General features: G+C 35.2%; 1 protein-coding gene across 1 annotated transcript in view; it reads left to right on the forward strand.

Annotated features, from left to right (window-relative positions):
• The first annotated feature begins 10,330 nt into the window (after positions 1-10,330).
• LOC129233260 (carbohydrate sulfotransferase 11-like) overlaps positions 10,331-12,983 on the forward strand; it is a 34,973-nt gene continuing 32,320 nt past the window's right edge. The window contains exon 1 of the mRNA XM_054867311.1: positions 10,331-10,537. Coding sequence (XP_054723286.1) covers positions 10,447-10,537 — 91 coding nt within the window. The 5' untranslated portion in view covers positions 10,331-10,446. The remainder of the gene's footprint in view (positions 10,538-12,983) is intronic.

A 12,983-nucleotide genomic window follows, 5' to 3' on the forward strand; every position in this document is an offset into this window, starting at 1 on the left:
ATTTTGCATACTGTCCATTCCAACTAAATGCTGCTGTAAAATATGATTAATTAAATTAATTTAAGATTAAAAAAAACTCATATTCTTACAAATTCATACAAAACAATAAAAAATTTTACCTGGTATAACGTTATCCAATTTTGTTAATCCAGAGTTTTCTTGTTTACGCTTCCATCATTTAATACTTTTTTGAAAGAAATAAGGAAAACTAACATTATTTTGAGAAGCTCGAGAATACTACTAAGGGACGAATTAATTTCTGTTGTTGAAGGCGTTCTTAGACAGGTTGAATGCGTTACTCAGAACAAACTGACCGCGTTTACGTCAACAGATACACGTGGAGCGCAACGTGGCAATGTTTTAGTTGCATTCGCAGTTTTATAAATCACCGCAAGGTAGCGTATTCGAGCGCTGGAGTTCCGAATTGAGAATAGATAAAATGTAGAGAGAGAGAGAGAGTGAAGCCTTCCTTTCTTGAAAGCAACGATTTTAGGTCTCGACATATATTTTAAAGTAAAGTACTGGTAAAGTAAAGTTCACGCAAAACGTGTGTTCTGTCGTCGTAGTTGAACCATGTGACCGGATCGGTGCTTTAGGTTATCCTAACCAAATGATGAGAAAGTACCGTCCCCAGCAACATTTCTTTCTCGGCTCAAATCCATTTGAGTTTTGGCACCAATGTTAAGAATACTTTAATAATAAACTGATTAGTTTGATAATTCTTAAAGGAAAAGATGATGGAATTTAAAGACGAAACAAATTTTATTTTCGTCCAGATAAATTAATACAGGGTAGTTCTATACACAAAAGATCAGTGCAGTGGAAGATCTTTATATCTTTAAAGGAAAGAACAAATTAGACAATATTTGAAGTTTTAAAAGTTTTCGTTCAAAAGATCGGACCGCTAATCGATAGGAGTTGGCTTCGCTAACTGATCGGCTGGATTACAGTAACGTGGTGGCTTGGCGACTTCGGCTATAAACAATAGAGTTGCGTGATCATTAGTTTGCATTTTAAAGCTACTGTTAATGTAATTTTATTGTATTTTTTGTTTATTTGGCGAATCATTTCAAATTGCAAAGAATTGCTTTTCGTTTTTAAAGAGTTTTTAGTCATTTTAGTTGAAGAATGTGTTTATTTTGCATCGGTAGAGAGGGGGGGGGGGATGGGCGATTTTCGCTTATTCAGAGAACTGTTTTCACCTTTCTCATTTTTTTAAACGATATCCTTTCGATTGTTTTATTCTTTTTTATATGGGGGATGTTGCAGCGGGATTTCCCGTTTGTTCTAGATACGTAGTTAGTTTTTTACACTTAATATCTGAGGACGCTTTTTATCCTTTGAGTAGAGCTGAAGGAACAAACCATCGTATAAACCGTACAGATGGCAATCTCCCCGGAAATTTAAAGAAAAACCTAAAACCATAATTTTAATACCTATTCGGTTTCATCAAAGGGGATCATGACCCGCTTTAGATCCACGCTTGAGCTTGCTCCACATTTTTATTTGCCTCTTGCGTTGCATTCGTCCTGGTTTTACCCACCACTATATATCCGTCATAGTACATCTTAACCCAATAAAAAAAATTTTGAAAAAAAAAAAAAAAAAGAACCGACTTCAAAATTGCTCTAAAAAGTGAAAAATAATTTTATTCTTTAAACACCATCGATAATACTTTTAAACATAATTTTTGAAGTTGGCGCAAAAACGACCGATAAAATCATTCACAGCCATAACTCAACTACAAGTATAAATTTAACCAGGTCCAGTTTCTTTACTACCACATGCATTACGCATTGATGACAGCATATTTGAGTAACGATATAAATGTTTCGTTCCTAACTTTGGATGATTTTTTGATAAAAATATGAACGAAGCATAGTTACAATGGATTTTACTTTTTGTTTATGCGCCAACTTCAAAAATTATGTTTAAAAGTATTATCGATGGTGTTTAAAGAATAAAATTATTTTTCACTTTTTAGAGCAATTTTGAAGTAGTTTTTTTTTTTTTTTTTTTCAAAATTTTTCTATTTTATTCTTTTTAGTGTAAATGTAGATATTTCAGTAAAAGTAAGTTACCTTGTAAGAAGTTCGGCTCTATATCACAGTATTGCTTTAGAAAAGCCTTTATTCAAAATTATCATTACAATTACTATTAATGTTACTGTTATATGGCACCAAATTTTTATAACAATGAGTTTCATGTTGTCGCGCAGATGAAGATAGCAAAGACAATGTGAAAGCCAAATGAAGCGAATACTCGTTAGTGTCAACTCGAGATCTTTATTCAGAACCACGAATGAACGTTAGATCTCCTTATATACAACTTGAGAATGTGCTGGAACTTTCCAGACTTGGAAAGATACAGAAATTAATAGAACATTCGAGAAAATACGGGAAACAGTAGAAACGAAATTTTAGTAAAATTCACTTTGTCCTAGTCGGGATTTGAACCCGGGTCGCTCGTGTGGGAGGCGAGAATTCTACCACTGAGCCACCGTTATCCACGGACGAAAAGTACGAACTTCGCTACAATATCATTTTAATCATTTAATAGGGAAATTGCATATAATTTACTGTTTTTTGCCCATAACTTTTTTATAAAGAACAAATTTGGTCAAACAAAGTCATGGGACCTAAGTTGAGCCATCCTCTATCAATTAAAAAAAGAATCATCAAAATCGGTTCACTAAGTGAGACGCTTATGAGGTGACAAACAAAAAAAAATGAAAAAATTAATTTGAATTTTGTCATCTTGAATTCAAATTATGTTTTTCGCAATCACGAGTGTGTTTGCATGTGTGTGTGTGGGGGGGGGATGTGTATGTGTGTAGGGATGTGTGTTTGTGTCTGTGTGCAGTCATGAGTGTGTGGGTAGTTGCGTTTATGAGTGTTTGTGTGCGTGGGGGTGGGGTCTGTGTATATGTGTGTAAGCATATGTGTTTGTGTCTGTGTGCAGGCATGAATGTGTGGGCAGTTGTGTGTATTTGTGTGTATGTGTAGGTGTCTGTATGCATGCGTGTGTGTATGTGTCTGTGTGTAGGGGTATGTGTGTGTATGGTGGTGTATGTGTGTAGAGGTATGTGTGTGTATGGTGGTGTATGTGTGTAGAGGTATGTGTGTGTATGGTGGTGTATGTGTGTGCGTGTGTGTTGGTGCGTGTATGTATGCGTGTGTGTGTAGGATATGGACGCAACCTGGAGACGGTTTTCGCTAGAGGAGCAGCATCGTGAGGCCGGCCGCCGCGACGGGTGGTGCTGGCAGAGGGTGGCGCCGCGCCGGTGGGAAAAATGATAGCACGCCAAAAACAGTCAAATGAAAGCAATAAGCAATCGTGATTGCTCAAAAAAAAAAAAAAAACGTACATACGGTATGAACTGATAACCGCCTCCTTTTTGAAGTCGGTTAAAAAAGAAAAATATTTGTTATTTTTGACACAGCGAAATTTACCGCCGCTAAAATCCACCCCCTATCTTATTAGGTGGCAGCAAAGGTATCCCGATACAGGAACCATCCTGCACATACTTCCGTCAGTGATTATTAAATAAAACTGTTTTTAGCGCTACAGGGCAATAATTAATATAAACTAATATGCAATCATAACACAAAGCGAAGTTTTTAATTTCGAAGCTTTTTGCTTCCGCAAATATATTTTGTGTGTGTGTGTGTGTGTGTGGACTTTGAGCCAAGAAAATGCGAATTTGGGGACTACCGTGAAATCCGACTGAGAATGATCATCCTAGATAAAGATTATTATTTGAAGTGTAGTAGTCTTTGAATTTTAGACGGGGGAAAGTTTACAAAGACAATCACATGTTGAAGAAAAAAAAAAAAATGGGCGGACGCTTTGGTTGCGTTCGACGAGCTCAACCGATAGACCAGTGGCCAACCGCAGCGTTCTTGAAAGCCACCGGTTAACTGGTTGCTTCCGAGGTCGTTCTATGAACCTATAACTGGTTGATCTACCGGTAAACCGCAACTTTAGCTGATTCATTGGTTGATGGAACCACGTGGACATTTTTGACCAATAATAAGTATTTTTCACCTGCGTGTTATTCGTCTGCGCAAGTAACCGGTGATCAACCGAATGCGTTCGATGAAGCATTATTTCGGTCTAGGAAGATTGGGCGCCGCAGATTGGGCGCCGACTATTGGGCGCCGGGAACTTTGGACGCCGAGCACTTTGGGCGCCGGGAACTTTGGGCGCCGAGCATTTTGGGGCGCCGGGAACTTTGGGCGCCGAGCATTTTGGGCGCCGGGAACTTTGGGCGCCGAGCACTTTGGGCGCCAAGCATATTGTGCCCAGTATTCCCGGGGCCTAAAATGCTCGGCGCCCAATGTTCCCGGCGGCGAATTTTGAAAGGCTCTCAATGATTACGTTACGGTAGCTACCGGTTAGTTAACCACGTGACAGCTAATGATCACGTGCTCCAATCAACTGCTTAGAACGGTAACCGGTTGATCATAGAACGCTGGGGTTAGTAGCCGGTCGACCGGTGAGGTTCGTCGAACGTAAGGAATGCTTGCGTTCGCCGAGCTCAACTGGTAGCTACCAGTTAATTGATCACGTGACATTTATGATCACGTGCTTCATATTAATACGGTAACCGGTTGATGATAGAACGCAGCGGTTAGCACCGGTTACTCAGTGGTCGACCGGTTAGGATCGCCGAACAAAACCAATTACAGTACATTGGCGAAATGAGAAATAAAAACGAGCGCGTTCTATTAAACAGCATGGTAACCTGGATACATTAAAGCAACCCCGAGTAAAATGTAAACAGAGCCGCCCCTTTAAATTGTGAGGTAGAAATTGCAATGCGAAATATTACTGTTTAAAGTTTTAGTTCGTTTTAATTTCACGATTTACTGTTTTTTGTGTTGTGAAATATTTCCGTTTTCTTAGGGTTTCTTCTGAATCTTAATTTACGTCTGTATTGTTGTTATGTTTGGAAAATTCTGCTTGCTGTAAACATTCGCAATAAACTCACATTGAAAGAAACGCAGAGCAGATTTTAACATGGTAGACATGCTGTTTCAAAATGAGTTTCTTTGACTGTTGATTTTTTTTTTTATATTCTTGAGAATAGTAACTGAAATACAATCTGAGTGCGCTTCTCTTATGTTGTTGATATTTTAATTTATTGGTTTTTTCTCTGAACAATATGTTGAAGATTTTAGTTATTTCATAAAGTTTTTTAACAATAAAAATGTCGTGAGAAAATCTGTAAAAAATACTACCATTTAATGATCTAAGAAATACATTTTATCTCAGGAAAGAATATAATCCTTTTCAGTTAATTTAATTTCACCTTCATCTGTCTCAGTTTTTAGTTTTATAAAAAAAAATAAAAAGGGGAAAGGATGAGTGGGAAGATGTTGAGTCACTGCTCCTATGCTCTGTGGGGCTGGTGAGAATTTGTGCGAACAGTGTCAGCCTTTGCTCACTCCCCCCCCCCCCCCCCATTTCCTAGAAAAAACTAAAATGACACTTTTTGGCTACCACCAACTACTCGCAATCAGTAGTCATTGGCCCCAGGAACTGTAAGCTTTTTCATTTCGATTGTTTTATGCTCCGAGCTTGTGTCACTACTTAACTGTACTAAATCATTATAGTCTAATAGGTGTGAGTTCATTTGTATGCTAATGATAATAATATATTCAAAGCTCTAAAAAAATTTTTTTTGGCCTTGTTAATTTTGCCTGAATGAACTGATAATTGAAAACAATTTGCAGATTGCACCAAAAATTAAATTCTTAATTATATTAAAATGTTCCCTATCAAAGAAGTTTACAGCAAATATTGTATAATTGACTTTGAATTCATAGCACCTGTGATAGTTAAGTTAGAGGGGGGAGACGAGCCAAAGTGAGTGCCCTTGGCTAGTGCATTCTTGCACCCTTTGAACTTGTTCGTTTCCGTTTTTTTCCCTTACATTCATGGCATGCGAAAAATCCGGAAAACTTGCAGAAGGGGTTGCTATTCATATTGTATTGTAGTTAACTCTGAATTTGGAGCACTTCAGAAGTGATTGGTAGTTGGGGGAAAGGGTTCCAAACATAATAACAATACAGACGTAAATTAAGATTCAGAAGAAACCCTACGAAAGCGGAAATATTTCACAAAACAAAAAAACAGTAAATCGTGAAATTAAAACGAACTAAAACTTTAAACAGCAATATTTCGTATTGCAATTTCTACCTCACAATTTAAAGGGGCGGCTCTGTTTACATTTTACTCGGGGTTGCTTTAATGTATCCAGGTCACCATGCTGTTTAATAGAACGCGCTTGTTTTTATTTCTCATTTTGCCAATGTACTGTAATTGGTTTTGTTTGGCGATCCTAACCGGTCGACCACTGAGTAACCGGTTGCTAACCGCTGCGTGATCATTAGATGTCACGTGATCAAATAACTGGTAGCTACCAGTTGAGCTCGGCGAACACAAGCATTCCTTGCGTTCGACGAACCTCACCGGTCGACCGGTTACTAACCGCAGCGTTCTATGATCAACCGGTTACCATTAGCTATCACGTGGTTAACTGACCGGTAGCTACCGTAACGTAAGCATTGAGAGCGTTTCAAAATTCGCCGCCGGGAACATTGGGCGCCGAGCATTTTACGCCCCGGGAATACTGGGCACAATATGCTCGGCGCCCAAAGTTCCCGGCGCCCAAAATGCTCGACGCCCAAAGTTCCCGGCGCCCAAAGTGCTCGGCGCCTAAAGTTTCCGGCGCCCAAAATGCTTGGCGCCCAAAGTTCCCGGCGCCCAATAGTCGGCGCCCAATCTTCCCATTTCGGCATTATTTCGTGAAAAACCGGTTACTAACTACTAACGTCATTGTTGTCACGTGATCAACCAACCGGCCGTGCTCGTCGAACGTAAGCTTTGTGGGAAGACGCTTATGAAAACGAAACTAACTTCCTACTTCCGTCTTGGGTGTACTTTTAAATTTCCTATTCGCAACTCCAACGAACTATAGGGAGCACTGAAGTCGCTGTCTAATGGCGGACTTAAAAACTAAAACAAACGCACATGGTAACGAAGAAAATGCTAAAAGTGTTGTGATTTTTGCTCGTACGTATGATTTTTTCGCTTTATTCTTTTTAAATTAATTTTCAAAGTCTTGTGGATATTCTGGCCCACGTAGAAAGAAATGAAAATTCAAGAAGCATTACTAAACATCAAAGATTAATGCAAACTACGTAGTTCGTAGTTCTAAGCAGCTATTTCCACGATGTTGAATTCGATATTTATCAATTCTTGATAAAACTAAATAATAATTGTGGCCTGACAAGAATAACAATTAATGCTAGAAAATTCAATATGACATTACAAATTGTTATCGAAAGAAGATGATACTTTTTTGCCGTGCTTGGCTAGCGCTTATTGTTTTCCATTTGTAGCTGAGTTATTTCTCTCGAATTCCCGAATCGGTTAATTTAAAAGTTTTCTGTTTCGATTTTTCTAATTTCTGAGTTACGATTTAATTGTGTCATGTTATGCAAATCATCAACGAAAATCTCACGGATATATGGTGGTAGTTTTCTTTTCAGTTGATTGACCATTATTTCTTTTCACTTATCGAATTCTGTAATCTTACTACCATTTTATTTCACTCATGATAAAAATTAAAAATGGTTTAACTAAAAACGCGAAATCTCGCCAAGGCTACTTTTCTCGCACTATACTAAAACTATAACCCTAAACAAATTTGGCGAAACCTTTCAGCTGAGAATAAAAGGAATAAAGTAAATTCTTTCTCGGTGAAACATTTTGTTCTACGATAATATATTCAAGAAAATATTTTGCATACTGTCAATTCCAACTAAATGCTGCTGTACAATATGGTAAGTTTAATTAATTTAAGATTAAAAAAACTCCCATATTCTTACAAATTCATACAAAACAATAAAAAATTTTACCTTGTATTCGGAACTCCAGCGCTCGAATACGCTACCTTGCGGTGATTTATAAAACTGCGAATGCAACTATAACATTGCCACGTTGCGCTCTACGTGTATCTGTTGACGTAAACGCGGTTAGTTTGTTCTGAGTAACGCATTCAACATGTCTAAGAACGCCTTCAACAACAGAAATTAATTCGTCCCTTAGTAGTATTCTCGAGCTTCTCAAAATAATGTTAGTTTTCCTTATTTCTTTCAAAAACGTATTAAATGGTGGAAGCGTAAACAAGAAAACTCTGGATTAACAAAATTGGATAACGTTATACCAGGTATTTTTTATTGTTTTGTATGAATTTGTAAGAATATGAGTTTTTTTTTAATCTTAACTTAATTTAACTAATCATATTTTACAGCAGCATTTAGTTGGAATGGACAGTATGCAAAATATTTTCTTGAATTTATTATCGTAGAACAAAATGAAAAATGTTTAACCGAGAAAGAATTTACTTTAAATCCTTTTATTCTCAGCTGAAAGGTTTCGCCAAATTTGTTTAGGGTTATAGTTTTTGAAATGTGCGAGCAAAGTAGCCTTGGCGAGATTTCGCGTTTTTAGTTAAACCATTTTTAATTTTTATCATGAGTGGAATAAAATGATAGTAAGATTACAGAATTCGATAAGTAAAAAGAAATAATGGTTAATCAACTGAAAAGAAAACTACCACCATATATAAACTGTGAGTACACATTTTATTTATTTTGTTCTGAGTGAATTTGAATAAATATCAGTTTTTCAATTCGATGAAAAAAAAAACGAACTTAACAATATTGACTGGACACTTTTCCTTAACCTAATTCCACATAAATGATTTAAATAACCTTTGTTACTACAGTATCCTACTGAAATAGACAGTATGCAAATAAATTTTCTTGAAAATATTTATCGCAGAACAGATTGAAAATTCCAGAAAGAACGTTAAGAATTTGAACAATAAAAAATAAAAGTTCGCCAAAAATCTGTTTATAGGGTTATGGTTTTAAAATTGTGTGAAAGAATAATGTATCTTGACAAGATTTCGCATATCAGGTAAATCATTTCCATGACGAATGAATTAAATGCATGATTTCTTTAGATATCCAATCATATAGTCATAGAAATAAATTATCTAGTGTTAAACGTTACTCTTGACAGTCTGCCACGTATGTGCACTATGTGACAAAAATGTCAACAAATGCCGGAAATGTCACGAAACTGAACTTAATATGTACTAATGTATAGAAAAAACGGTACAAAATGAAAATGCCGTTCGAAGCGAACCAAAAATTTATGAATTCCGAATTCAACATCGTGAAAATGGCTGCTTCAGAACAACTTACTGTGTGTTCTGCATTAATTGTTTACTTTCGTAATACTTTTTGGTTTCTAATCTCTTTCTATATGGGTCAGAATAACTAAAAGATTTTGAAAAATCTTTTCAAATGAATAAAGCGAAAAAATCATACATAAGAACAAAAAACACAACACTTTTAGCATTTTCTTCGTTACCACATGCGTTTGTTTTAGTTTTTAATAACGTTATCCAATTTTGTTAATCCAGAGTTTTCTTGTTTACGCTTCCACCATTTAATACTTTTTTGAAAGAAATAATGAAAACTAACATTATTTTGAGGAGCTCGAGAATACTACTAAGGGACGAATTAATTTCTGTAGCTGAAAGCAAACTAAGACACATCGATTGCGTTAATAAATACTCAGAACAAACTGCCTGTGTTTACGTCAACAGACACACATGGAACGCAACGTGGCAATGTTTTAGTTTCATTTGCAGTTTTGTAAATCACCGCAAGGTAGCGTATTCGAGCGCTGGAGTTTCGAATGAGTTGTACGCATCTTTCGTGCGATCATATAACTTCTTTTTTTGAGTGCGATTAGTCCGTTTCATATACTGCTGATGAATCAAAAATTCATTATTATTTCAAATTTAGATTACAGATTTATCTATTCGTAAGTTGCCATTCACATTCGCAACCCTAGAACTCGAATACGCTACCTTGCGGAGATTAACAATACTAAAGAAAAAGGTAAAACATTCCATTCCACGTGTTTTCTTTGGGGCAAATTACAGGCATCAGACAGTTTGTGAAGTAATGTAAATTCAGAAGAATAGAAAAGAAAGACTTCCCACAAACACGATGAAAAATTACTGTCATTCACTAAGCGTCAAAGCAAGTTATAAGTTGCGGCGTGTGTTTGTTTTACCTTTTTCGCCCGCCATTAGACAGTGGCTGCAGCGCCCCAAAAGATTATTGGAGTTGCGAATTTGTTCTCCTCCATAAAAATGATGTCCTCCATCGATTGTTGTGTAAACGAGTGTGCCTTACGAAGACGAAGTGAAATGAAGTGACAACTTAACGAGCGATATATGTTTTGTTTTCATTTAGGGATGTAAAATTGATTTTGTTTTTCATGTCTGATTATAACCATGTGTGAAAACGAGCCATTTCTAGTTTTATGATGAACAGCTTACCATGATTAAAAATGCTTCCAATTACACGCTACCGAATTTATGTATGTTTGTTTTTAGCTGTTGTATTAGCACCCTTTTACATTGCTCTCTTGCGATTTCAAGGTAAAGTGTAAAATTTACTTATTACTTTCAAGCTTATAAATGGAATGATTATAGAAAAAATCAAGCTTTTTCTCGTTTGTTCTGAAACTTTTTTACTGATCCTGATCACTTGATCATAGAAATTGAACAATTTGAACATAATTCTTTTGATGCTTTTGGGCAGTTCCATGATAAGGTAGGTCAAGCAGATGATCAAATTTTCAAAATTGAAATATGTAAACAAATGAGGTGTCATTTTAAAGGTAAAGAGTCGTATATTTTGAAATGCCTGTCTAAAATTTGATCACTTCAGTTATAAATAAGTTACAGCAGGTTAAACCAAGTTCAACATCTTGAGTATTTTCAAGCCATATTTGGAGACTCAAGAAGAAATTCTGTTTTTTCCAAAACATTCATGCTAATATTATGAATTGAGATGAATAACCATTTAAAGATACAGAGTGTTGCTGGTGATGCTCCAAAAATACGTAAAAATATAATTCATTTAGATTTGTAAAAGAATTCCTCTCGGGTACATTAAGTGTTTTACGTCCGACACCAAAATGGGCAGTTAATTATGCTGAGCCAATAATTTCAAAGCTACATACATGTATTTTTGGGTACAAAGTAAGAATTTCAATCTCTTTGATGTAACCTATTTTCATTTTGTAACAAGTGAATATTTTTTACTAAAATCTAGGTGTCGGACGTAAAGAAAATTTTACATCCGACACTGTTACATTCCTTTAAATAGCATATGTTTTCAACTGTGTTTCTCCTTTTTTTGCCTTTAATTTTAAAGTTGAAGTGAAACATACATAAAAAGCAGCTTAGTGAATTTATTGTATATACATTCATGGTTGATAGGGGTAAGTTGGACCCCTTTTGAGAAAAGGTGTGTTGAATGAACGTAATACAGTTGATTAAGATCAATTTTGACAAATTTGCCAAAACTATAAGTGTAAAAAGAAATTAGAAACACTATAAATGACGGCGTCTATGTAAAGTTCGCTAAGGAAGAATCATTATCAACATTCAACCTATATAAATCTTGATGGTTTTCTTTCATGTAAGTTTCACAAATAACTAATCACCAGCTTTTGTAGCTGAACTATCAATTCCTACTAAGTCATCATAGTTGTCTTGTATTTCAGTAATACAAATATTTCATCAAAGTTGCTTTTGATTTTCAAATCCTCACTGTTAGCGGGGGGGGGGGATACTTACCCCATAGTGTGGGGACATCTTATAGCAAAATTTTACTTGGTAAGTGGAGCCCCTCCTCTAAAAGTTTTTAGTAATATTTTACTCAAAAATTCTGACTGCAGTTATGCACTTTAAGTTAAACTGTACATGAATGTTTAATGATCATAAAAAATAAATGCTAACCGGGAAACACTTCATTGAAAAATGCTGCTTAAACTGGCCAAAAAATATTGTTCAGATTTTTTTTTTTTGACTAAGTTCTCTGACCTAGAAAAAATATTCCACTTAACCCAAATATATGCAAAACTAATCACTATGATGAACCATGACATGATCAATGTAAAAAAGTATAAAAACCATATGGATATTTCAGTTTTTGGGGGGTGACCCACTTACCCCAATGTCCCACTTCCCCCAATCAACCCTACTTTTGAATTTACTTGGTAAATTTTGTTTCAGTATATGTAACCCATAATTTACATATTTATAACAGTAATCATTGTTATGAATTTACATTTAAGAGCAATAGTTTACATCCAATATGAACAATTTACTTCCGACACCGAAAATTTACGTCCAACACCAAGCTAAAAATATTTTTTTAAATAATTTTATTCCTTATATTATCATTTGAAAACTGTAATATATGCTTCAATCATAAGTGTACTTTAGAATTATGCTGTTTTTAAAATTAAAAAGTAAGCCAATTCAAGACTTTCAATCATTTTTAAGTGAACCATCAATTTCACTATTTGTGTGTTTACGTCTGACACCAAGTCTTTAAATTTTTTTAATTTATACTTTAGGAATCTATTTATCTATTTTGAAAAACTAACATGATTTTTTTATTCAGTGGGATGTAGTAAGTATCTTGTAAATAAATTTGATCATTTTGGAACAGTTTATATTTGGCAAATGGAATTAAAACTGAGAAATTTTTCTTCATTTTTAACGTCCGACACCATGGAATTGCCCTTTTCGGAAATATTTCCGTTAAAAAGATGCACAACTGATGACTAGAATTTTGTGCAAAACTTGTGTTAAAAATTTTTACTTGTTTGTAAATTATTTACACGTTCTTTCTTCTTCATGTTCATTGCAAAGTTTTTAGGAATATATATATTTTTTTCTCTTGAACAAAACTAAAAAATAGATTCTAATTCAGTCTCACATTCAGTAAATTTCTATATTGCTGAATAGTATTATGATGCACTCTTAATGTTTCAACATTTTCCAACTTTCTATTCATTGAAATTGCACA

Source organism: Uloborus diversus, unplaced genomic scaffold, assembly GCF_026930045.1.
Source record: "Uloborus diversus isolate 005 unplaced genomic scaffold, Udiv.v.3.1 scaffold_296, whole genome shotgun sequence".
Taxonomy (NCBI): Eukaryota; Metazoa; Arthropoda; class Arachnida; order Araneae; family Uloboridae; genus Uloborus; species Uloborus diversus.